Source organism: Ascaphus truei, chromosome 3, assembly GCF_040206685.1.
Source record: "Ascaphus truei isolate aAscTru1 chromosome 3, aAscTru1.hap1, whole genome shotgun sequence".
Classification (NCBI taxonomy): Eukaryota; Metazoa; Chordata; class Amphibia; order Anura; family Ascaphidae; genus Ascaphus; species Ascaphus truei.
The window spans coordinates 377,640,324-377,667,311 of NC_134485.1; the positions used below are offsets into that span (position 1 = coordinate 377,640,324).

The 26,988-nt window shown below is 42.8% G+C and overlaps 2 protein-coding genes across 6 annotated transcripts in view; one reads left to right on the top strand and one right to left on the bottom strand.

Moving 5' to 3' along the window:
• The window catches only part of SKA3 (spindle and kinetochore associated complex subunit 3), a 29,757-nt gene extending 18,724 nt beyond the window's left edge, over window positions 1–11,033 (top strand). For all 4 annotated transcript variants that reach the window (XM_075592272.1, XM_075592271.1, XM_075592269.1 and 1 more), the window contains exon 11: window positions 10,851–11,033. In XM_075592272.1, coding sequence (XP_075448387.1) covers window positions 10,851–10,860 — 10 coding nt within the window. In that variant the 3' untranslated portion in view covers window positions 10,861–11,033. The remainder of the gene's footprint in view (window positions 1–10,850) is intronic.
• Window positions 11,034–13,944: 2,911 nt separating this feature from the next.
• SAP18 (Sin3A associated protein 18) lies at window positions 13,945–26,691 on the bottom strand. Of its 2 annotated transcripts, none has more exons than XM_075592273.1 (4): window positions 26,483–26,691; window positions 23,032–23,141; window positions 20,725–20,847; window positions 13,945–14,267 (listed from the first exon to the last, which is right to left on the bottom strand). In XM_075592273.1, the coding sequence occupies exons 1-4, from the start codon at window positions 26,552–26,554 to the stop codon at window positions 14,111–14,113; spliced, it is 462 nt and encodes a 153-aa protein (XP_075448388.1). In that variant the 5' UTR covers window positions 26,555–26,691; the 3' UTR covers window positions 13,945–14,110. The 2 variants fall into 2 exon arrangements, with proteins under 2 accessions (XP_075448388.1, XP_075448390.1); XM_075592275.1 differs by lacking the exon at window positions 26,483–26,691 and adding an exon at window positions 26,309–26,418.
• Window positions 26,692–26,988: the final 297 nt, after the last annotated feature.

Consider the following 26,988-nt stretch of genomic DNA (forward strand, 5'->3'; position numbering starts at 1 on the left):
CTTTTTTCACCCTTCTCCCTACACTCCTCCCGGACACATTCCCCATACTACATTTCCTTCTCATGCACACACTAGCCCTATCACCCTCCATCCGCATGCATACATCACCCCCTTCTCATGGACATGATCAGGCTGGCAGCTAGATCCTCGGCATATACTATAGGTGCTTATCTCTTCGGAGAACGAGGTTGCCAGGATGCAAGATCGTATAGACCAGGGAGAGCTTATAATCAGAATTTAAGTCACAACAACAGCAAGCCTCGGGCCGTGGCTGCTCTGGTCAGCCTGCTTCGCGGTGGACCATCAAGAAGCAAGACACCTGAAGGAGATGACCCTAGTCCAGAGTACAGTGCAGGTTGGGGGAAAACTGGTGGGATTTTTGGATCGCTGGGCCCAAATAACGGCAGACTCCTGGGTTCGGCAGATTATAGCCATGGGGTATTCCTTGGCGTTCCTGAAAATGCCAGGATTTCGCTTCAAGGAATCGCATCTCTCAAAAAATCCGGATAGGAACCTGGCTTTGAAAGAGGTGGTTCACAATCTGTTGCTCAATATGGGAATTGAGCCAGTTCCACCTCAGAGAGGCATGGGTTTTTATTCGGCCCTGTTTCTAGTGCAGAAAGCATCCGGGTCTTAAATAAATGTCTTATCTGGCACTTCAAGATTGAGTTCTTAAGGACAGTCATAGCAGTAATGGAAAGTGGAGCCTTTCTAGCCTTTATAGATTTAAAGGATGTTTATCTCAATATTCCAATAAGAGAATCGCAGAGGCGGTTCCTGAGATTCTATCTAGATGGCTGTCACTACCAGTTTCCTGTACTTCCCTTTGGATTGGCCACAGCACCCAGAGCCTTCACAAAGGTAATGTCTGTGATTGCAGCATTGGGACAAAAAGGTGTTCTTGTAGTGTCATGCTTGGATGAGTGGCTGATCAAGGCCATCAGAGCAAGTTGCCAAAGATCATGTGCGCATAGTGCATGATGTTTTAATAGACCACAGGAGGTTTATTAACCTAAGAAAAGCAGGCTTGTACCAGCTCAGATCCTTCAATTTTTAGAAGTCGTGTTCGACACAAGAAAAATTTTTTAGTCTCACTCCCGACCTCCAGGGTCCACAGGATTGCGAAGGTCTGATTTTTGTTCATAAGTCTCACCAGACCATCAAGAGTACAATTCATGCACACAATAGGGCTTCTCAATTCAGTCACAGGCACAGCGCCTTAGTCCTTACTTCATCTCAGACCACTTCAAGGAAATTCTCAGTTTGAGGACACCAAGATTTCACGCGCTTGTTACCAAGCACAAAGCTCCGCTTACACTGATGGACCTCACTTGCGCACGGGCAAGTCTTTTATACCTCTGGTCTGGACAGTATTGAATACTGACACAAGCCTCTCAGGTTGGAGTGCGGTTTTTCGGGATCAGGTGATTCAAGGACTCTGGTCGCATCAAGAAAGTCAGCCAATCAATCTATTGGAGGTTCGAGTGATATTCTATGCCATTCAGGGTCTTCAGGCCACATTGAAGTGTTCCCTGTTAAGGATTCTATCTGACGTCCCTGCAGTAGCCTATAAACGAACAAGTGGGAACAAGGAGTCTGAATGTTCTTTCAGAAGCTTCAGAATAATACACCAGTTGGAGAAAGAGATTCCATGTATCTCCGCAGGCTACATTTCAGGTGTCTAGACCTTTTTATAATTTCTGTTTCTCAGCGGGCACTCCATTCACCCAGGCGAATGGGAAAGTACAGGTGTACGTGTCAAGGGGGCACAACCCGAAAGCCATAGCCAGGGATGCTTCTTCGATCACTTGGGATTTCAATCTGTTACACTTCCCCATTCCCTCTGCTAAAGAGCTTCAGTACAGGAGCTGTGGGTTCTTCTGATTTCTGTATTATTGAATTGAGGTCTGCTTGCTTCCCCAATCTTCTGCTTCGTTCCTCCGTGGGATCTGAATCTGGTGCTACAGCAACTTCTCCTTCTACCTTGTTTGAGCCAATACACGAGCGCCCTATGAGATTACTCACAATTAAAGTAGTTTTTCTAGCGGCAATTACTTACAGCACGTCAAGTTGGAGGGCTCCAGGCTTTGAGTCGCGACCCATTTCTTTCAAATACACCAGAATAGTGTTAAGGACTGTCCCACTTCAAAATTTCATATCAATCTGGATATTATCGCTTCCTCGCTTTGTCCAAACCCTACTTCTGACAAAGAACAACACAATCTGAATGTAGTTAGGGCTCGAACAACATATGTGCAAAGGACTGATAGTATTAGGAAAAACTCTAAGTTGTTTTGTCCTTTATGATGGACCCAGAAAGGGTCAAGCAGCCTCCGTAGCTTCTATATCTAGATGGGTTAAGGCAGCTAAATTTGAGGTATATGGAATAGCAGGAGAAAATCCTTCTGTTGGGTTGAAGGCCCACTCTGTTAGGGCTGAAAAAGACGGTCCTGTATGGGCAGAAAAAGCTCAGGTAATGGGCAGAAAAAGTTCATGGGCAGAAAAAGCTCAGGTCTCTGGCCAGGAAATTTGGAAAGTGTTAACCTGGTCTTGACACATTTGCCGAGCATTACTGTCTGGGTTTTCATTCATCAGCGAATGTGAATTTTGCAAGAAGGGTGCCTCAAGCAGTTGTTCCAACTGTGGAAAGAAGTACTGCCTCCAAACAACCTAGGGCTGGGGTGCGCAATTTTTCCCCGCTGCGCCCCCTCTTTCCTGATCACCCTGGCAGTGGGCACCATTGGGGTTAATCCCTTCTCACTTTAGGTAGGACAGGAAGTAGACTTTTGCAGGTAGACCATATAAGGCCCCTCCCTCTACCTGCACACTAGTCTTTTTCCTGTCCTCACAGCTAGGTGTAGGATTTGTTATTTTTTAAACAGGGCTCACCTACTGCACTTTGTGCAGAGAACCAGGGTCTCAACCTCTCTCCCCTGAAGCTCCGCGGTGCGCCCTGCGGGGGGCAAGTCGGAGACCCCTTAGAGTCGGGGGTGCCCCTGTTGGGTGGGGGGAAACGGCTGCAGCAGGAGGAACTTAGTGCAATGCCCAAGACACGAGGCGCACAATGCTGCAGCAGGGACCAATGGAGGCCCAGACTCACCGCATAAGCGCCAGTACGCTGCGGTAAAGTACCCGGCAGCCCGCCACAGCGGAAGGGGGAGCAGCAATAGCTGCGAGCGGAGGAGCTCTGAGACCGCAACAGCGTGACAACGCGGCGGTACTACCCCAGGAAGCTGCGGGAAACCGAGAAGGTTCAGAGGACCGCAGGATACTGCGGGGAAGGGTACAAGGCACGTAGCCGCTCGGGAGCGCGCGCGTGCAGGCCGGCAGGTGCGTGCAGGGACACGCGAGCCGTGCGGGTGCACGAGCACAAGCACTGGATGACGTCACGGATGCGACGGCCACACGTGGATGTGTGAGTGAAGCTGCAGCATGGAACGCTCAGCAGGGAGAAGCCAAGTGCTGGATATGGATGCAAAACTGGAAACACCCAAAACATCAGTTCCCAAGACTGGGTGAGTCCTTAGTTTAGTTCTACAATGGGAAAAAAGAGATGGTATATATATATGCATTAGGGTGTATGTTTAGCATTTATTTTGTTTTTATAATTTAGTGCGTTGGTTACCCTCCCAGAAGCGGAATCTTCTAAGGGGGCTGGGGAATCCCTGCAACATAAAAGTAAAGGAAAAGTTACTAAAAAAACGAAGTGGTGTGCAGCTTGTGAGAATCCAGCTGTTATAGGAAAGAAATTATGCAAAGAATGTATTAAAACTGCAGCAGGTGATACCAGTGAACAGATGAGCACTTTCCTTGTGTTAATGAAGGAGGCAGTTAAACAGAGTGTGGATGAAGCAGTCCAGCAGGCTGTTAACCCTACGCAAAAAAGATCTAGATCCCAAACCAGTCTGGATAAAGGGAAAGGTTTTTCATCAGAGGAGTCTGAGATTGATTGTTTCCAGGTGTCAGAGGCAGAAAGGGATTCATCAGAACTAGAGATTCAGGAAGAGGAATCTGAATTTGATATAGAAGTTGTGGATCCACTGATTAAAGCCATGAGGCTGGCATTGGAACTAGAAGACTCTGAGGAGTTAACCCATAAGAGGGATAAACTTTTTGGGGCGAGACAAAGAAAGGATAGAGAGTTTCCCATCCATCAAGTAATTAAAGATCTTATTCAGGTGGAATTGTCCCGACCAGATGCCAAAATATTTGCGCCTAAAAGATTGGGGAAAATGTATCCATTCCCACAAAAGGAAATGAGAAATTGGGAGGTTAGCCCAAAGGTGGATCTTGCTATTTCCAGAATAGTAAAAAAGACCACGATCCCCTTAGAAGAGGCAGCGTCATTAAAAGACGCTATGGATAAAAGGATGGATTATGCATTAAAGAAAGCATATGTTACAGCAGGAACAGCTTACAAGCCAGCTATAGCAATTACATCAACTGCTAGGGCTATGCGAGTGTGGATTGCCAATATTGAAGAGGCAATAGACAAAGGTGTAAAAAGAAGTACTATTCTTAAGGCGTTGTCAGAGGTGAAATGGGCAACTGATTACATAGCAGAAGCCTCATTGGATGCAGTAAAAATAGCAGCCAAGTCTATGGCACTGGCGGTATCTGCAAGAAGAGCTTTATGGCTCAGACAGTGGATGGCTGACACACCATCAAAGAACACCTTATGTACATTGCCATTTGAAGGTGAATTCCTATTCGGCAGCAAACTTGATGCAATAATAACAAAGGCATCAGGGGGAAAGAGTATTTTTTTGCCGCAGGAATACAGAGCCAGGAGATTCAATCTTCAACAGATGAATAAGAATCAATATAGAGAAGCAAAGGCATACAAACCTGGTAGGGCTGCTCCAACGCAAACAACATGGAGAGGTGGCCAGAACCGGCTTTTTCGTGGCCCTAGAGGAAGAGGATCATTCACAAAGAATAAATCCACATGAAGGTCAGAGGGCCCAGCAGTTGTCCGTAGGAGGACGGCTGAGAAGGTTTTACACAGCATGGGCCCAAACAATACAGGACGAGTGGGTGTTACAAACCATTCGTCAAGGATACAGTATGGAATTTAGGGAAGTACCAAAAAGAAATATGGGAGTAATAACATGGATACACTCCAAAGAAAAGAAAAAGCAGATGAAGATAGCTTTAAGGAAATTACTACAGGCAGAAGTAATAGAAAAGGTACCTCAGGAAAGCAGAGGAAGCGGAATTTATTCCAGAATATTTTTGGTAAGGAAACCTACAGGGGATTACAGAGCAATCCTAGACCTAAGAAGGGTAAATACATTCTTGAAGATAAGAAAGTTCAAGATGGTGTCTGTAAATCTGATTATACAAGAGGTACAACCAGGAGACTGAATGGTGGCGATAGACTTAAAAGACGCTTATTTACATGTACCGATAGCAAAAGGACATCAAAGATTCCTAAGGTTTGCAGTAAATCAGGAGCATTATCAATACACAGCACTACCATTTGGTCTGGCAACTTCCCCAAGGTCATTTACAAAGGTCCTAGCCCCGTTAGTGGCAGAAATGAGAAAAAGAGGGGTAGAGATATACCCTTACCTGGACGACATCCTGGTAAAATCAAGGGATCGGGAGAAACTCCAACAGGACCAGAAGATGGTTATAACCTTCCTAGAACATCACGGTTGGTTAATAAACAGAGACAAGAGCCAATTGGTACCCACTCAGCTCTTAAAATTCCTGGGAGTAGAATTCGATACAGAGAAAGGAGAAGTGAGATTACCAGAGGCAAAGAGGCTAGACATAGCCATGCGAACAAGGAAGCTCAGAAAAGCTACCAGGACTTCTGCAGAAGAATGCATGAGACTCCTGGGGAAATTCGCTTCAACATTAAGCGTCACAAAGTGGGCAGCGTTGCACATGAGACCTCTGCAAAACAATTTTCTACAACAATGGAACGGGAATCACAAAGACACAAGACAAAGAATCTTGTTATACCCACAAACAAAACAAGAGTTAAAATGGTGGGAAGATACCCAGAACCTGGTCAAAGGGAAAACGCTACAACCTGTGCACTGGTTAAAAATTACAACAGATGCGAGCAAGACAGGTTGGGGGGCTCAGATGGGAGAAAAAGTGGTGCAAGGAACCTGGGGAAATCAGGTAAACCACTTACCATCAAATCTACTGGAATTAAAGGCAGTACAAAAAGCCCTAGAGGTTTTCCAGGACGAAATAAGAGGTGGCTGTATAAAGATAGAATCAGACAACAGCTCTGTGGTCAAATATATAGCCAAACAAGGAGGAACCAGGAGCAGAAAGCTGATGAAGCTCACAGCAGAAATACTCGGTTGGGCAGAGTGCCACTTGTTGGACATCACAGCCATACATATCCCAGGACTAGAAAATGTCACAGCAGACTTTCTAAGTCGCAATATTATTCACCCAGGAGAATGGGCGTTAAATCCAGGAGTATTTCAAGAACTGGTAGAGCGATGGGGTCAACCAGACATCGATCTGATGGCGACACACCAGAATCGCAAAGTAAGGAACTATTGTTCCAGACAATTTCACCCAAGCGCACAAGCTACAGATGCTCTCAGTCTCAAATGGGACTTCAAATTGGGATACCTGTTCCCTCCAATTCCTCTGATTCCAAAAACAATCAGGAAAATCAGAGAAGAAAGAGCAGAGGTGATATTCATAGCACCATACTGGCCAAGAGGGCTTTGGTTTACACACCTGGTAAATATGGCAGTGGATACACCATGGCGCATACCAGATCAAAAAGACCTGATGCAACAGGGGCCAATATGTCATCCGAATACCAAACAATGGGCTTTGACGGCATGGCGATTGAGCGGGAGACATTGAGACTGAAGGGTTGTTCAGAGAAAACAATTCAAACCCTATTACAAGCAAGGAAAAGTTCCACATCAACAGTATACCATAGAATCTGGCTTTGCTTTTGTGATTGGTGTGAAAAAGAGAGAGAAAATTTCCTTTCACCAAGAATTGTTTCTATAGTGGAGTTCCTGCATAAAGGATTTGAGAAAGGTCTCAGTCTCAGCTCATTAAAGGTACAAGTGTCGGCACTATCAGCTTTGTTGGAAAGAAATCTGGCAAGGGAAAGATTGATAATCAGGTTCTTTCAAGCAGTTAAAAGGTTAAAACCTCAAATTAAGAACAGAGTACCTACATGGGACTTGTCTTTAGTCTTGGATGTATTAACAGCAGCTCCGTTTGAACCAATACAGGACATAGGCCTAAAATGGTTGTCATGGAAAATGGCGTTTCTGATAGCAATCACCTCGGCAAGGAGAGTGGGAGAACTACAGGCGCTATCTGCTAAGGAACCATTCCTAATTATACATCAAGACAAGGCAGTTCTTAGACCGATACATCAATTCCTGCCGAAGGTGGTGTCACAGTTCCACATGAATCAGGAGATTGTGATCCCGTCATTTTGTCCAGAACCAAAAAATAAGAAAGAGGAAAGGTTACACAAATTGGACGTTGTAAGATGTCTTAAGGTGTACCTAGAAAGGATGAGAGATATCAGAAAGTCGGACAAATTATTTGTCATTCCAGAGGGACCAAAGAAAGGACAAGCAGCATCGAAGACTACAATTGCACAGTGGATTGTGTCTTGTATCAAAAGAGCGTATGAAACCAAAGGACAAGATAAACCTTTGAACGTGAAGGCCCATTCTACAAGGGCCATGGCTACTTCATGGGCATTCAAAGCCCAGGCCACACCAGGGCAGATATGCAAAGCAGCAGTATGGTCCTCATTCAATACATTTTTGAAATACTACAGACTAGACGTACAATCATCAGCTGACGCAAGCTTTGGGCGTAGAGTCTTAGAAACTGTAGTGAAATAAAGTGTAAAGTGTATTAATAAAAGTTGAACTGATAAGACATTAAACTGGTGTTGTCTATTCTGATGTATCCCTCCCTAAAAATTGCACTGCTTGGGTATGTCCCAATGGTGCCCACTGCCAGGGTGATCAGGAAAGGAGAAAATTTAAACAACTTACCGTAATTTTCTTTTCCTGGAACCATGGCAGTGGGCACATAGTTACCCTCCCTAAGTATGTCTAATGCCTATCAGTTATATATTTTCAGCTATGGAAGAATCGTAAGACTAGTGTGCAGGTAGAGGGAGGGGCCTTATATGGTCTACCTGCAAAAGTCTACTTCCTGTCCTACCTAAAGTGAGAAGGGATTAACCCCAATGGTGCCCACTGCCATGGTTCCAGGAAAAGAAAATTACGGTAAGTTGTTTAAATTTTCTCCTATCTTGTCTCCGGTGTCGGCGAAGACCAGGTAAGGATAGAATGATTTTCCACAGCGAAAAATGGAGCACAGCTGTAGCACAAAATGGGGCTAAACACCAAAAAAATCTAATAAAATCACATTTATTGCATGGTCAACACCGAGGTGCACTCTAACGCATTTCGCGCATAGCTCTTTTTCAGAGTATCTTCTACCTGTGCTCCACGATGTCAACAATGCACTTAAGGTGATTTTATTAGTTTTTTTGGTGTTTAGCCCCATTGTGCTGCAGCTGTGCTTTGTTTTTTCGCTGCGGAAAATCTGTCTAATTTCATGCGTGGTGCACGCATCAAGATGGACTGTCTGCATATTGTGAGTATTCCCTTTTTCTTCCTCTATATCTAAGGAGATGTGACTGTTTTATATGGGTGCTGCTCTAGGGTGACTATTATCCCTGGTGTTCATACAGGACCGTCTGTTTATATACAGTTGGCCTTATTTTTACACCACAGGACTGACTATATATGTCCCCATCTGAGCTTATGTGCACACTAAGTCATAGGGACTCACAGAGGCTTACATGATCTATCTTCAAGCACATTTATACAATATTACAAGTGATTACATTATTGTACTTGTCTCATGGACTTTGAGTACTGATATTTGGAATTGGTTCCGGATCTTCTACAAGGTAAGGATAGTTGCAGAGGCCTCATGCGATCCCCCGGCATTTAATTTAAATGCCTTGGTGAAGAGCGCGGGGCCTCTGCAACCGCCAAACCCCTCCCCTGAAAAATCTTGCGCACCCCTCACCTAGGGATTACTCTGGTACATCCCATTTAGTATTTACTGCCAGAGGATGCAGAAGAAAAGGACATTTCCCTTCCGATATTTCTGTTTCTAACCTCCCTCGAGTCTTATGTTAAGCATATTCATGGTTTATGCTTCCTTTTAAGAGAACTTTGACTGACGTTAACTGACCTAGAGTGGATAACGCCCCCGCATATAGTGGTCACAAGAAGTAGTTGTCCTACCAGCTGTAAGGAACAGCAGCTACCTCATGAGTAATGACTGCCATAGAGAACTTGGGAGAAACCAAAGTGAGTGTGTCTTATGAGTTGGACGAGTCGAAGCCTCACCGATAAGACAACTTACTCCCACAAGGCCAGTTTTCAAAGTTGGTTTATTTTAGATTTGTACCTGATGAAGAACCAGGTGTGGTATGACATTTAGTCATTTACAAGCTAGCTGTTGATGCAATAAAATATATCATAATACCTACTTTTTCCTCCTTGGTTAAATTACTACATTGGTGAGCAAATAGGCTGCGTGTGAGCCGCATGCAGCCCCTGGCCACCCCCGCAGCCAACACTCCCTTGTGCAGAGGGAGTGGAGATGTTGCTGGTGCGGATTGTAGCTTCTCCCTACTCCCCCGAGTTGTCGAATGACACTGATTAGCCCACTCCTCTCCTGTGCTAATCATTAGTTCCCAGTGTAAGGAGAGCCATGGGACAGTATTCACTAGTGCACCAGCATTAAGAAGAGGACTGGGGGTGGAGAGGTGGCCAGAAGCTCCAATCCATGACTGCAACTTCCCTTCTGCCTGTGCACCACGTATATTTGTATACAAATGTGTGTAATGCGGGGCCCTTGAGGTACATCATGTTACCACTGCTTTACTATACTGAGATTTCCATAGAATAGTTTAAAACCAAATGATTGCATACTATTTGGGTCAAGATGTTTTTGGTAGGTGGACCATGCACACAGGGACAGCACCTGGTGTCATTCCACTGATAAGAGGGAAAGTAAGCCAGGGCCTATTGCATAGATCTTCCAAATAGCCATGACTGCTTTGACTAATGTGAAATTAAAACAGCAAATCTGCTCTACTCGCCATAAAAATAAAAGGAGACATTTACTTTTTATCATTGCAAATGCATGTTTTTGCTGTTTTTAGCAATCCCGCCCATTTTAAATTCGGTTGTTGAATTTTGGAGATGTGAGGTGCCAACAAATTTTCCTCCTTAGGAGATTAAAATTACCAGTCGTTCAAACTCATTAAGAAAACAGTACTAATAAACCAGTGTGAACTCAATCAAAATATATTCAATAAAACTAGTCTGAAATAGATCTGCATTTTAAGTGATGACTTTATTTTTGCTTCTTGGAGAGATTATTTTTGCTTCTTGGAGAGATTACCACTTTAACAACTCTGCGCTTATATGCTGATGTGCCGTCCTCATTCTGATTAAACAGGAGCCTGAACTCTGGCTCACCTTCTCTCCTGGCTGTCTCCTGTGCGTTTGTGCCAGTTCCAATTTAAATCCATGTGAAAGGCATTAAACCTGTGCTTCCTCTCGGGTTTACAGCACATTGCCAGCACCAATTTGTTTACTGGCCATCAGCTTAACAAACTAGGACCATTTCCTTATTTCCATTATATCGAATCATTACCAGTTATAGCGTACATTTCTTGTTTACGTTATTTTTGTAACCCCCTTCCTAGTTTTTCATGCCTGTGATATGCTGTAGGAGTTAAGTCACTATTGCTAATAATGACTAACAGCACATTTTATTGTATGTTTTTGTAGACTATTTTGATTCCACTAAACGAATATTTAAGGAAAGCAGATTGGTATCTACACTCGGTCCAGGATTTTTCTGGAGATCCCCCTGGCCACACCAAGTATGGAACACTTCCTAAAAAAAATCTCTAAAAGCCTTTTCCTTGCAATAGTATTGGGTTTCACAAATAAAGCATTATCCAAATGAAATCTACCTCTACTTTTTTTTATTACTGTCCAAAGTCCATTACATGGTTTTGCTGTCATTGTTCCTCTTAAAGCAACAATCCTGGTCCTCTGCCCTGATACCCAAGATATTTGCAGCTTTTTTGTACTGGTGTTACATAAGGAGGGAAAAATAAAACACCTATGGCAACAGGATCACCAATAAAAAAATAAATTGCAATGGCAGTTGCTGGAGCTAGTCAAACACCCGCAGCTATTTTGTCCCATAGGGCAAGAAGCAGAAGATCTCTGCATGTCAGAGTTCCATGGATCAGCTCAAGGGGACACTGCTTCAGGTAGGTTTAAAAATAAATAACAGTGCAGGCTGCAGCTTTTCTTAAACTTTCTTTGAAACTTTTTTTTTTGTGTGTCAAAAACCTTGCAATAGGGAATGTACCAAACATATCCCCTTGCAATTCTTCAGCTGTAGGTGGTTTAATTCGACAAAAACATTATCTGCTACTTGTTACTCTATTTTGGCAAATGCTGGCTTCATAATTAATTTGCATGAACAAAGCTTAAGGAAAAGTCTTAACACATTATAAAAACTATCCAAATTAAAAAAAGTTTTCACTTGAGGATTTAAAAAAAAAAAAAAAAAGTGTCTGATTTTTTCTCCCCCACTGATGGGAACAGCATCTACCGTGAGGGGTGACCTTTTTAGAAGCCACTACACTTCAACATCACACAGGTCAATGTGGCTGAAAACATTAAAATACAAATGGACAGTTCCCGCGTGGGAAATGCTTGGCCTGCAAACGCATTAATCAGATATTCAGTAATGTCCAAAACAATAGAGTATAAAATAAAGTCTTGTTAAATGTAAGACCAGTGCAGTAATTTATTTATGTTCCTGTAAATGTGCTCCCATGAAAGATAACATGTAAGGGACATCAAACAATAGTGTTGGAGATGTTCTTGGTTTTAAAGTATGTGGATTGCAATGCATTAACATAGGGATCAGGAACTGCTGAAAAACCTAAACAAAATAGAATTTTGATCTAGGGACTCTTAACCCCGGTGGACTAAATGAGGAAATTTTATTTGAGGTTTTTGTAAATATATTGTACATGACTGTAAATGTGATCAGTTGGTTTTGTTATTGTGCTGGAAGCTTGCTTTCTCCTCCCCCCTTCTATTCAAGGGAGGATGGATTAGTAAGGTGAACGAGATATGTGTCGGTAAACTGACGCTAGAGCAGCATAGTAAAAAAAAAAAAAAATGCTGTGACTTGATTAGGAGGTGGTAACAAGGTCCAGTTACTGAACAGGGACACAGATTTAAATAAGAATGCTCATGAAAGGCATTTATTTTTGGGTTTAGAGCTGCCTATTTTTTCATTCTTCAACAATGACTATCACTAGTGCCAGGTTATGTCTATACAAACACCGATTTAAATGACTGGCCGCGAAAGGAAGAATGGTGATGAATGTCACCTGAAATTAGAAAACTGAAGTGGATTGTCCCCTCCCAGCAGTCACATCAGATGTCTAGCAAGTAAAAAGCTTCTCAGCATCTCTAAACCCAGTGCACACTATGAATTATGCAAAGGTGAACAAGGAAAATTATGGATGTCATTTGCTAGCCTTAAGTAGAGGGTATTGCTAGTGCTACTTTTGCAACACATATGCCCTTCAAATGTTCTCAACTAACCTCACTTGTGGGTTTTATTTACATTTGGTCAAAAAAAAAAATACACTTTGGGGGGGAAGCAGACTGATTCTCATTTATCGATTAGATACAACTGACATGTCATTTGTATTATATACTATTATATACTATGCATTGTGTGAAATAGTGGGTATTTTCTAGTGTAACAGTGGGATGTCATGAGTTGTTACCAGTTGTAGGTGTTTAATTCACCTAATGATGCTTTGACAAATTCCTGTCAACTTATAGTATATGGCAAATTTGCTTACTGAAGAAGAAAAAACAAAAGTGGGAGGTATGATTGCCATTGAGAGGAATATACAATCTTTGTTTACTTTTTTCCCCCTGTGTTTTCCTTTTGATTGAGTTGAAGCACCAGAGTTCAGTGAAAACAATTAATATAACGTGCAGAGTAATGTACCACCCCCCCTACACACAATGTAATGTTAGAAGCAAATTATATTTTTTTCTTTATTGTTTGAACACCAGCAGCAAAGTGGGTCTATTGAATCTGTTTTATTGTGTAATCAGTCCAACGGTGGATTTCTTGGTGTACCAAACCCAGTAGACTGCAGCCTAGCATAGATCTGGCTGTGGTTTTTTTCCCTACAGATAATTACTTGTTACAACTCCTGAACTCTACACAAATAGATTATCCAGAAATACACACCAACATTGGGCACAGTCAACCACACAGACATTATGATGAAGGGGAACATATTCAGCAAAAGTCCTCAATCTGCATCATTCCCCCTCCAGATTAGTGAGAAACATGTGAAAACTGTTGCTACGCCATGAACAGAGAACAAGCTTTACTGGATTTCTGGAGTAGCAGACCATTTTACTCACCAGAAAATGTGCCTAAGACTGTTTGCCAAGGTAACAGCTGGTGCCAGTGACATTGTTAGGTTGACATTATGCTTTTTACAAGGAACAGTCCAAATTTGATGTTGGTAGGGAGAAAGATTCTTATAGATGCCAATTGTGGGATAGGCACGTTTTAAGGGGCTGGAATTGGGACTGAGGCACAATAAATACATAATCTATATATCACCATTCGTGTCTTAATACTTAATTATAGCAATACTTTACAAAACTTTGTCAATGAATCATGTCTATGATGGAATATTAAAAGTGGACAAATTCCTGCATTAAAAACACAACCTCAAAGTAAACAACTTGCATAGAGCCCTAAACAAATGTTAACACAAATTTGTGGGAGATACACACATAGAGAGATTTCAGCAACTGTTCATAAGAAACACTTTATCAATTAAAATTTATGCATTACATGAACTTAAAAGAAAAACAGTTTGATATTTTACACACAAACTGCAAAATTAAACAATATTAAGAGCTTGAGACTAGCACTTAAAAAAAAATCCATATAAAAAAAGTTCCACAAACAGCTGTCAGTACGGTCTCATGCGTCCTGAAATTGGTGGCGCTCTGTTTGGAGCGGTTATTGCTATGTCCAGATAATCGCCAATCTGGAACTTCTGCGACTGTAGCGTCATAGGATCTTCTGTTCCCTTCCTCCCCGAAACAGTACTGCCGATCTCCTTTACTCTAAACATAAAACAAAGAAATAGTTAATGATATTAACTTGAATAAATTGGGCATGTCACAATTTACATACAAGAACATGAAATTTATATTTCCACAGGGGACTGTGAAAACAACCAGTTAAACTGCCCATCTCATCAACCTCCTCCTACAGTCTCCTAGTCGACCACCTCTACTACTTACAGCAATGGCCACTCATGACCTGATTTTCTCCAGATTCTGCTCCGCCTCTAACTCACAACACACCGTTCTGCTTCTCTGATCACCTCACTCTCACCCTATGCACCCACCACAATACCCATACAGAAAGGACTCCCTCCACAGCTGCATTCGATCTAAACCCCTTCAGTCTACATTTGTGTTGCCCCAAATGCGGACAGCCTTTGGCGCAGACAAAGGGTGTGAGCCGTTTGCTGATGTTAAAATTGCTGTATTACAATCTGAAACGCTCCAACCTTTTATCCCCTGCACCCAATTTTCCAACTGTAACTGTCCATGAAATGTCTGTGAATTGACTATAACCCTGTTCATTTAATGTAACCATGTATTGTTAGAACTCTGTTCCCAGGACATACTTGAAAACAAGAGGTAACTCAATGTATTACTTCCTGGTAAAACAGTAATAAATAAAATATTTCAACATTTACACAACATGCCATCTCTCCCCTTTCCTGCCCCAAACTAGCAACCTCTCTATACAACAGTACATGCATCAGCCTTAAACGACACAGTTCCTGTCACAACACGTTGCCCCAGACAATCCAAGCCACAACAGTGGCACACATGTCACCCGCTACCTCAAAGTGATTACGCTACTGGAGGATATCACACTAAAGCAGACTTCCTCTGCTAAATTCACTCATTCTATAAAACACTGCCTTACCTCCTTACCAAGGAAACCTACTTTTCTTCACTCATACAAATCTCTGTCCTCTAAACCAATGCCTATTCACCCCCTTTACTCCCTTTTCCAGCCAACACCTGTACCCCCCTACAACCCCCATGGCCTGAGACCTCACCATTTACTTCACAGACAAGATTAAAATCAAATCACACATGACATCTCAATGTCCAGCTCCACATGCAACACCTACTTCACCTTGCACACCTAAATCCACGCTCAGCTAATTTTCCCGTGACAAGGAGCGTGGAGACCTCGTCCTCAATCAAATCGCCCAACATCCTGCCCCCATGATCCTATTACCTCACAATCACTCTGGCACACCAAGCCACACCCAACTCACCTTTTTAACCTCTCACCTCCGGCACATTCCCATCTTCTTTCAAACATGCACGGATCACGCCCATTCTTCAGAAACTCTTGAACCCAGCCTCCCTCTAACTACTGCCATCTCTTTGCTCCAAGTGACTTGTATACAACCACATGAATTACTCTCTCTTAACTCCCTGCAATCTGGTTTCCATTCTCTACACTCCTGAGGACAGCACGAACACAAGTGGCCAATTACCTACTCACAGCTAAATCTAAAAGGTCACTTCTCCCTCCTAAAGCCGCATTTATAGTGCCGGCGACGCGACCAATGACGTCACCCGTCTCCATTGCTAAAGTGACATTTAAAGTTTAGATGACGTCGCTGGCTGCAAGGCCAGTGAACCCGACCGGTGCGGCTGAAATGAAACAAGTTTGATTTTGCCACGCGACAGCCGGATCATGTACATGGTTCACCCAATAAGGATGAACCGCTCACGTGACACCACAGGCGCGCCCCTCATTACACAACCCTGCAGGACACATCTCGGCAAGTATGGGTGCACATGACGGCACGCGCTCCTGCACTATGTCCGAGGCCTAATTCTCCTGCATCTCTGCTGCCTTCAACACTGTTGATGACCCCCTTCTGAATATTTGCCACTCCATTGGCCTCCGTGACACAGCCCCCTACCGGTTCACGTCCTACATTTCTAACCGGTACTTCGTTCTCTGGTGTCTCATTTTCACTCCCTCTTTCAGTTGTGTTCCCTAAAAGGCCGTCCTTGGCCCTCCTCTTCTCACTCTACACCTCCTCAATTGGTGAATACAATATTTTGACTTACAGTTTCATCTCTATGCCAATGACACCCACATTTATCTTGTTCCTTGCCCTCTTCCCCTCACAAACTGTCTCTCTACAATCTCGTCCTGGATGTCCACCGTTACCTTAACTCAACATGTCCAAAACAGAACGAATATACTTTCCCCCCTTCCACTTATCCGCCAACTCTCCCTCACTGTCTAACACCACAATCTCATCAACACCTCAAGCCCACTGCCTAGGACTTATCTTTGACTCTAATCTCTCCTTCATTCCTCACATCCAGTCCCTCACGAAGTCCTACAATCTCCACCTTTTCAATATCACCAAGATACTCCTCTCCCATGATGCAACTATAATCCTAATTCACATACATCTTGTCCCCCTGCAACCTTCTAGTTGTAATTTCCCTTGCCTGCCTATCTTAACTCCAATCCATCCAAAATGCTGCTACTAGACTCATCTCACTCACCGCTCCACCACGCATATCCCTACAATGCCTTCCCATATGCACTAGAATGAAATGTAAAACCCTAGCTGACTTATAAAGCTCTCAATAGTGCTGCTCCCCTTATATCTCAGCCCTTATCCCCAAATACATGCCTAAACACTCCTTATGTTCTGCTGATAACATCCGCCTCTCCTCCTACATTAATACCTCATCTCACTTCTCTCTGGCATCCCCCACCAAGTGCCATCAGATTCTCCACCTAGCTTTAAAATATTGAAAAAAACCTCACCTTTTCAAGGATGTCTATCCTCCATACCTCCACCGAACCCTTCCTATTCATCCATCTCTTGTTTTTCCCTCCTTTGAGGCTCACACTGTCCAGATTTTCTCTCCTCTCCCTGTCCATGTGGCGGTCACCTATCGCCCACCTACCTCTACTCATCCCCCTTCTTCCTTTCTCTCTCACTTTGAATCCTGGCTCCCTTTCTTCCTCTCCTCAGACTCCCCTGTTCTTCTCCTTGGGGACTTCAATTGCCACATTGATGACCGCTCTCTCCCTTGGGCCTCCCGCTTTCTTTCTCTAACCTCTTCTTTTGGCCGTCAACAGTGGACTGCAGCCAGCACCCACAAGGATGGCCACTGCTTAGACCTGGTTTTCACTAAAAACTTCTCTCTCTGATTTCTCCATTTCCCTTTTTCCTCTCTCTGACCATCACCTCATCGCATTCTCTCTATCTCGCTTCTCCCCTTCTCCACCTCCACCTACCCCCCAGCTCTGCAGAAACCTGCGCTCTATTCACTTACCCGACTGAGTCCACTTTACGCTCCTCCCTCAGCTCTGCTACAGACCCTGACAACCTGGTCAGGAACTACAACTCTGCCTTGTCCTCTCTTGATCTACATGCCCCACTTTCTCTCTGCCGCACTCGCCCTTCTAACCCTAGACCCTGGCTAAATTCCCACACGCGCATGCTGCATTCCTTCACTCGTTCCTCTGAACGCCTCTGGAGGAAATCTCATACTCTCGCAGACTTCCTTCACTACAAATTTATGCTATCCTGTTTCAACTCTGCCCTCTCGCAAGCTAAACAAGCCTACTTTTCGTCTCTAATCAACATGCACAAGTCTAACCCACGCCGACTGTTCTCTGTCTTTGATACTCTACTCAAACCACTCTCAGCTGCCTCTCCTTCCTCCATCTCCACTCAGGACTTTGCTGACTATTTTAAGGAAAAGGTGAAATCTATACGGCAGAACATCCCCTCTGTTTCTTCCTCCCATCCTACACCTCTTCCTAACTCTCCTCCTGCCTTCCTTGACTCTTTTTCCACTGTCTCAGAGGAGGATGTGTCGCTGTTGATCGCCTCTTCTCCCTCTACCACTTGCCCTCTTGACCCCATTCCCTCCCATCTCCTAAAACCTCTTGCTCCTACTATAATCCCTACGCTAAAACACATTTGTAACTCCTCCCTCTGCTCTGGAACCTTTCCATCCTCCTTCAAACATGCAACAGTCATACCATTACTAAAAAACAGCAAGCTTGACCCTACCTGTCTTTCTAACTATCGACCTGTCTGCCTCCTGCCTTTTGCCTCTAAACTCCTTGAACGTCTTGTATTCTCTCGCTTGCTCCATTTTCTCAACACCTATTCTCTCCTAGACCCTCTACAATCTGGCTTCTGCACTGCTCATTCCACGGAAACAGCCCTCACTAAAATAACTGACGACCTCCATGCTGCCAAAGACAGAGGTCATTACACTCTGCTCATATTACTCGACCTCTCTGCAGCATTTGACGCCGTGGACCACCCTCTTCTCCTTCACATTCTCCATACTCTTGGTATTCGGAACAAAGCTCTATCCTGGATCTCATCCTACCTCTCCCATCGTACTTTCAGTGTCTCTTCTGCTAACACCTCCTCCATTGATCTCTCTGTGGGGGTACCCCAGGGCTCTGTCCTGGGACCTCTTCTCTTTTCTCTGTACACACTCTCTAGGTGACCTAATAACATCTTTTGGGTTTAATTATCACCTCTATGCTGACGACACACAAATATACTTTTCAACACCTGACCTTACACCTGCTGTACAAACCAAAGTTTCTGAATGTCTCTCTGCTATACCATCCTGGATGGCCCTCCATCGCCTTAAACTCAACATGGCTAAAACAGAGCTCCTCATACTTCCTCCCAAACCTGGCCCTACTACCTCCTTCCACATTACTGTTGGAACTACAATCATTCACCCAGTAGCCCAAGCACGCTGACTGCGGGGTCACACTCGACTCCTCTCTCATATTCGCCTCTCACATTCAAAACCTGCCGCTTTTTCCTCCGCAATATAAAAAAGATACGCCCTTTCCTCTGTTGCTCGACTGCTAAAACTCTGACTCAGGCCCTCATTCTCTCCCGTCTTGATTACTGTAACCTCCTGCTGTCCGGCCTTCATGCCTCTCACCTGTCTCCCCTACAATTTATCCTAAACGCTGCTGCCAGTCACGCTACTCTTTCCTAGATCTGTCTCAGCATCACCCCTCATGAAATCCCTCTCCTGGCTTCCAATCAAATCCCGCATCTCACACTCCATTCTTCTCCTCACTTTTAAAGCTTTACACTCTTCTGCCCCTCCTTACATCTCAGCCCTAATTTCTCATTATGCACCATCCAGACTCTTGCGTTCTTCTCAAGGAAGTCTTCTTTCTACCCCCTTTGTATCTAAAGCCCTCTCCCGCCTTAAACCTTTTTCACTGACTGCCCAACACCTCTGGAATGCCCTTCCCCTCAGTACCCGACTAGCACCCGCTCTATCCACCTTTAAGACCCACCTTAAGAGACACTTGCTTAAAGAAGCATATGAATAGCACTGAGGATATTCTGAACACATGATACATAAAGCTTGGCCCCCTGCAGACGCACTTACCAGAACTCCCTCCTACGGTCTCTGTACGTCCTCCCTACCTAACAATTAGACTAAGCTCCTCGGGGCAGGGACACCTCATCATTAATGTTACTTTTATGTCTGAAGCACTTATTCCCATGACCTGTTATTTATATTATCTGTTAATTATTTGATTACCACATGTATTACTACTGTGAAGCGCTATGTACATTAATGGCGCTATATAAATAAAGACATACAATACACCCAACTCCCCCTCCAACCAATCTCCACCCTATGCAAGAGCCCAACCCCCAAACATGAAATCAGCGGTCAGGCTGGATCATACTCCAACCCAAGATGCACTCCATCCTACAATGAACAGCCACTTTACCTTCTTGTTTCAGCATTGTCCCTGATTCCCTCTAAATTATAAGCTCCCGAGCAGGGCCCTCATTACCTTCTGTATATGTTTGTGCATATCTCTCATTTGTATGTAACCGTTTATGTAATATACATAACTATACCCCCATTGTACCCTCACTGCGGAATATGTTGGCGCTTTACAAATTATTATTAACTGTGACAACCCACCATGCGCTTCAAACGGAGAAGTTTAACTCCTTTGAAACTGCAGTATTACATAATTCACAAATATATCAAGGTTTCCTATTTTTCCCTTCGTGGAGTTGTGGAGAAAATAAGGAACAAAGTTTCCCTAGAATAAAAAAATAGTGTCTGAATACAGTAGTTTGATGACGCATATCACAATACAGCTGCGTCTCAACCAGCATTGAGCGCTTGTGCTGTTTCTACAACATGGATGCCAACAGTATTGGCCTGATTTGGAACAGAAGGAATCCCTCTTCCATCCCTATCAGGGGCAGGCCGCGACCATTTAAAATTGCTACACTAGAAGTCAACTAAGGTGACCATGTCCAGGGCACGTTCCAGTATTGAAAAGGTTTGTTTTCACTGAAAATGTTAAACTATTGCAAAACCAAAGTATATTTAAGAATTTATTTGGCGATTGCACCACAAGATAGATAAGATTACAACAGTTGGGGAAACACTTATTAAAAAATAATGATTCAAATACCTGTAATTTGGTCGTTTGGGGTCTGGATAAACAATAGCAAAGTTGAAGTGAGTCCCTTTTTTACGAGCTTCTGGGTATACTTCTTTAACTAAGCTTGTCAGCTCCTTCAATGTAGCATCCATCCTAAAAAAAAAAAAAAAGTGAACATTCAACTTGGATTAGAACTACAGTATACATGAACAAAGGAACATAGGGCACAACGGATTTAGCAAATCAAACTCATTTATTGAGCCAACACGACGTTTCGACCATAATGGTCTTTATCAAGTGACAATGACATGCCATTGTCACTTGATAAAGACCATTATGGTCGAAACGTCGTGTTGGCTCAATAAATGAGTTTGATTTGCTAAACCCGTTGTGCCCTATGTTCCTTTGTTCATCTGTTCAGAACTGATTGCAGGCTTTCGTGCAAACACTGGAGCACCGGTAACTGTATTATTTTTCTATTTTGAGGTGTGCAGCATTTCTCTCAAATTGTCTGGTATGCCTGTATACCACATTTTGAAAAGCAGACAAATAATAAGTATTTGCCTTACCATGCCCTCTTCCGAAATACAAAAGTATGGAACCTATATAATACAACGCTGGTATTCCATAGTTCAATTGGTAAATATACGTATGTATGCATGTATGTGTACATGCATACAAAACAAGATCACTGCTCTAATTGCACTCAATACTCTATTGTGAATATGAAATTATGTTTATAAATTAAAACAAAATGGAATAACTTAAAATAAATGTGAGAACTTATGAAACACAGAAGAAAGAACAAAGGACAAAATAAAAGCCTGGTGTTAGCCACAACTACTGATATCATCAACCTAGTGTTGGCAGCAAATAAAATAGTAATCTGCAGTAGCCACTATTAGTGAGGTAGTATACAAACTATTGCAAAGGAGATATTAGCCTCTTATGATATAGCAAACGCTCAGTGGGTCTGTTGAAGCGGAGCTCTGTAAAATAATAGTATCCAGCTCTATTGGTAAAAAAAAATAAGTTACTGTTTAACCACAGAAAACTACCTTCAAAATCTGCAAGTGGATACTTGGTAATTCTGTTTACTGTTCTCTTCGCTGCCTCTATTTACAACTCCATTGCAGTAGTAAGGGAGGAAAGACAGCAAAAGATAAGTAAAGAGCAAGAGTATAAAGAGATTAATATATCCCCAATCTGTAGCGTATCAATGCCACTATTGATAGTAACTCCCCTTTCTCAGTTAAAACGAATGGTGCTCCATTTGTATCGGAGACACCGACTTCCTTGCGAGTTGCTGCTTGCCTAGACGGCGTCTGACTAATGATGTCAGACGACGCTTCTACAATGGTGACGAACAGTGGCAGACAGATGTTTAGTCTCTGCATTGCCATGGTTGTACGACGCTGATAATTGCCATATCGCCCTTGTTTGGAAGAGATATTCAGAATGACAGTTTAGTATGTTCCTTCCTGACTACCGTGGAGTTAAAAATGGAGGCAGCTAAGAGAACACTGTCAACAGAATTACTAAGGCTTCGATTATAGTGGCAGCAATGGTGCCAACAACAGACCTCTTCTCTATGAGGCCGCCCATAGAGCACGTGACTGGTGAAGCATGCCCGCTTAAGTCGAGAAGAAGCGCAATGGCCGGGTCACGTGCGCGGTTCAGTCAATGAGGGCAAACCGCTCACGTGATGTCATGGCCACCCATCTGCCTCAGAACTCCGTGCAGGTTTCACGCGAGCAACATGTGCACGTTATGTCATGAGCTCAACCGCGCGCGCGGCCACTATAATCTCGGCCGAAGTATCCACTGAGTCAGACTTTGGAGGTAGCTTTCTGTGGTAACTTTTTTACCCACTGAGCTAGATACTATTATTTTACAGAGCTCAGCTTGATCCCTCCCCAACAAACCCACTGAGCGTTTGCAATATAATAAGAGGCTAATCTCTCCTTTGCAATAGTCTGTATACTACCTCACTAATAGTGGCTATTGCAATTACTATTATTTTATTACTTGCTGCCAACACTAGGTTTATAATATTAGTAGTTGCTGCTATTTTGTCCTTTTTTTTCACGAGTTCTCATATTTACTTTAGTTATTAAAGTTTGTTTTAATTTTAAACAATTTCATATTCACAACGGTATTGAGAGCAATTAGAGCATTGTTCTTTTGTCTTTACCAATATGGCGTCCTATTTATTTGCCCTGCTATAACTTTGTAAAGTAATATGTAAATTGTTCGTGCTACATAAATACAATTACGCACACACGCCCAGAGAATAACAGTCCTGTTCTTGCTTGACTATTACTTGGTGTAGCTCACCATGTATAGATCTGCAGCTCACTGGATGGCACATTTCCTCTAGAAAATTCATCCATTCGGTGATGTCTTCCATTGTTTGTAGTGAACACCCTCAACAGAAGGGGACAGGTCTAGTAAAAAAATAAACACAAATACGTCATTTATATAAATAGCAAATGAAAGTACTTATTACACATTACTCTATTAGGGGGATGTAGGTCAGGTAAATCACAAAAGCTACACGGAGGCTGCTTATAAACAATGTTTTGGAGAGACCCCATAATTAAACTTTGCTGTTCAAATGATTTCTGTATATGTGTAATAGGGACAGCATCTCTATAAAATGTTATGTATATCGCTCTACTGTAATTGTTAGGCGCTCTGAGCTTGCAAAAAGGCAGGAGGGCCTGGACAATTTAAGTTGTTTTACAACGTGACCAACTTGTGGACATGACAAGTTATATTATATAACCCTAGAAAAATTAGGCAGGGACTGGAGAATTAATTTTCTTTGCCAGGCTGGTATAACATTTTAAAAAAAAAATCTGTACCAGTACCTCAAAATTACCTTTAGTGGTGATGAAAAATGCAGACTGCAGAAGACAGCTGCATGAAGAGTTGTGAAAGGCTTTGGAAACCACAGGTATCCAAGGGATTAGTTAGAGAACATCTGCCCTAGATGAACCTCAACAGCTTCAAAAGATTACACATTTTCAAAGAATGGAGTCTCAGCTCCTCCATGTGGACATTACAAATTGTCCTACTTGCACTATGTGGCTTTAAAGGCGGTGGTCATGTCCCAGCTGAAAACTAGCCCATGTATAGTGACGCGACAGGGACCGATGAGAATTTATTTGTAGGTTCAGATGGCTGTATATACATAAAAATAGCACCAAAACTAATTAAAAAAAACAAAAAAAAAAAACAGAAAACGGTATATATATATATATATATAAGAATGTTATATCAAATAGAATTGACCACATATAAACCCAGAAGCCAATATATAAATGGACACATACATAATCATGTAAGTGGCAATCAGGAGGCACAAAAAAATATTATAATAAGTGATACTAAGGTGCTTATGTACACTAATAACAATACACATACGTGTAGTAATGTATAAAAAAATAATAATGTACAAGATAAAAAGGTAATATTAGTATATAACAACAGTCACTGGTGATTACATAATGTAGTTGTGCTTATCTAAGAGATCTACCCCTAAGAGCAATACAGGTCAATGAAATTAAGATACAAACTATCTTAATGTGTTCTTGTGTAGGAATGTGAGCCCATGTGTGATCTGCCCATAAGGTAAATACAGATCATAGTGAATATTAAATCTATATACATAGATCCCCATAAATGAGAAAAATATTAAGAAGGATCTAAGAACTATAATGGTGCCACAAGTATACTATTAGTGTAACCTCTAAGTGATAATAAACATAAGTGATAAAGTGTTAAATTAGTAACCGATCCTCTAAAGGAAGTTAATATAATTATGTCTAGTGAATGTGGTACTATACAATAAGGTGTCTATGCCAATATAAAATACCAACATAAATATATATGTATATATACACATACAGGTCTCCTCCAAAGCCACAAATAAAACATAATTATTTGTGTGTCTACAAATTAAAGAAAGGATTAATATAGATAGCATTCATTTAGGCCTAAAGGGTTCTGGGTTTGTAACCTCCAGATTCATTTACATTCCTTTCTGTAATAGGCGTCGATCCCAGTCATCTTTCTTGGACCTTGTGGGATATTCTAGTGAGAACTATAGGGCTTGATTGGGGTGGTTTACTTTTCCTTACACAGTACACTATTGTATGGTCACTGATTGTATTCTCTCCTCAAATCCAGTATAGCAAGGAGTGGTTGTAAGATTTCAGGTTTGTCCGTGTGGGTTGAGAAATTAGTTGCGTTAGGTTTAGTGACTTGAGTTGTATCTGGATTTTGTGGTTTTTAGGGTCGAGCCAATTGTAGTTTAAATCCCCCAAGAACTAGAATATCAGTAGGGAGCCCACTGCAACAATACCATACAGCAGGGTGCACAAACTGGGGGGTGCGACGGTTGCAGAGGCCTTGCACTTTTCCCCCAAGGCATTTAAATAAAATGCCGGGGGACCACGCGAGGCCTCTCTAATTTCCCTTACCGTGACTCGGTCGGCTTGAGTGACGCGTCGCCATGGCAACACGGCGTAAAATGGCTCATGGGTCACGTGACATGACCCCAGTGCGTCATTTGATGCTTCAGACTAGGTATGGGGGGGAGCGAGCAGCTGGGGAGAGCAGACAGGGGGGCGCAGGGCAAAAAGGCTTGCGCACCCCTGCTATACAGTAACCCACTCCTGACATGGCCAAGAGCTTTAATTCTGCTATGTACTGGTATATCACCAACAAGCAGTGTATCAGTATTTGGTACACATTTCACGAAAAATAGAAACGTATCACTCCTCTGCTGTCAGAGGGACCAGCAAAACACGGCAGCATGGGTTAATATTGCTCCTGCAGTTCAAGTTCAATGTTAACACAGGTATATTCTGAATACATGGACGGTGCATCACATGCGCAATGTGTTTACATCCCATCAGGCAATGAAAGGGTTAAAGCAGATGATAATATTAATGGACAGTTTACAGTGTGCCAACATATTTCTTGTTCATTTTTTCACATGTATATTAATGCAATGGCATTCCACATTTACCATTGCACCAGCCCTGCTATAAAAATGTCTAGGTGTAGTGGCAGCCATTTTATTTCCCTGGGAGGCACATTTTCTGCAAATTAAATTTGTAGAATGAGCAAATGAGAATGCAAATACAGAATGTAAAAAAAAAAAATGTGGGGCTGCTCAATACAAAATGTCAGACAATGGTAAAAAGACAGGAGAGTACACGGGGTTTGCGTATTTTTAACATTTCCATTACAAGTTTATATTTCCCGCTCCCCCCCCCCATTTGTTTTCATGTTGACCCAATGAATGAGAAACAATGTAACCATGATCATTCGATAAGTACATTTTTACTGAATAATAAAGTCACTGTGTAATAGTGTCACTGTGTAATAGTGTCACTGTAAAAGCGGCTGTATATTTGAAGGAGGCTATTTGCAGTCTTATGATTACTGTACACACAATGCATATCCATAGGATAGTGAAACGAACTAGAGGTAACTCAATGTATTACGCCCGGGTAACATGTTATACATAGATAAAACTGCTCATACAGTACTGTTGCTTCTGGCACTGAAGGAGATGTAAGTGGCAATCCCCTCTACTCACCATCACAATCAGCTTCCGTGTCCCCCCTATGACTCAGGTCATTATTTCTTTACCACTTGGTTTTACGCCAGCCTGCACCATCACCCCCACCCCGCCGTATATATAGTAAATAAACCCCTGGGCCTGCTCTTCTCCGGAAGCAAATGCCACCTTCTCTGCTCTCATCTCCGTTACCTTCTCCCGGTCGATAGGCTTCTCCGGCTCCTTTTTGATCTCCTCCTGAGTCACCCGAGACTCGACCGCCATTTTATCCAGCTCGCACTCCGGACAGGGACACCGTGAGCGCGAAGAAACACCGGACAAAACACTCCACGCGCTCACCCGTCGCACACCAACTTCCGGCGCCAGGCAGCACACTTCCCGGGCGATGGTTGCTACGTCACTCCGCATAAATCTTGTGTTGGTATAGCGCACAGACACGTCACGTAAACGTGGATCTGTGGTCGGCCATTTTTGTTCAGGGCGTTCAGTACAGAGGTGCGAAATTATGTGATTCTAATGTAGAGGAATCCTGGAGTTGTCGGCCAGTTTTGTACACAGCAAATGTGGGATGCCTTACTATTCACTATTTAGGATCTTTAGAGCCGGTCTGTTTGGCAGTTAAACGTTTATTCGTTTATTTATTTGAATGAAAAACGGTATATGTCTCTGCATTTTGATGCAGAGGGGAATTAAATGTA

What these genes read in the sequence shown, in the direction of transcription:
- SAP18 (XM_075592273.1), bottom strand. Translation starts at nt 26,554, where the DNA reads ATGGCGGTCGAGTCTCGGGTGACTCAGGAGGAGATCAAAAAGGAGCCG. An exon ending in AGCCTATCGACCGGGAGAAG is followed by an intron (nt 23,142 to 26,482) that starts GTAACGGAGATG and finishes TTTTTTTACTAG; the next exon opens with ACCTGTCCCCTTCTGTTGAG. An exon ending in CCCAAACGACCAAATTACAG is followed by an intron (nt 14,268 to 20,724) that starts GTATTTGAATCA and finishes TTTTATGTTTAG; the next exon opens with AGTAAAGGAGATCGGCAGTA.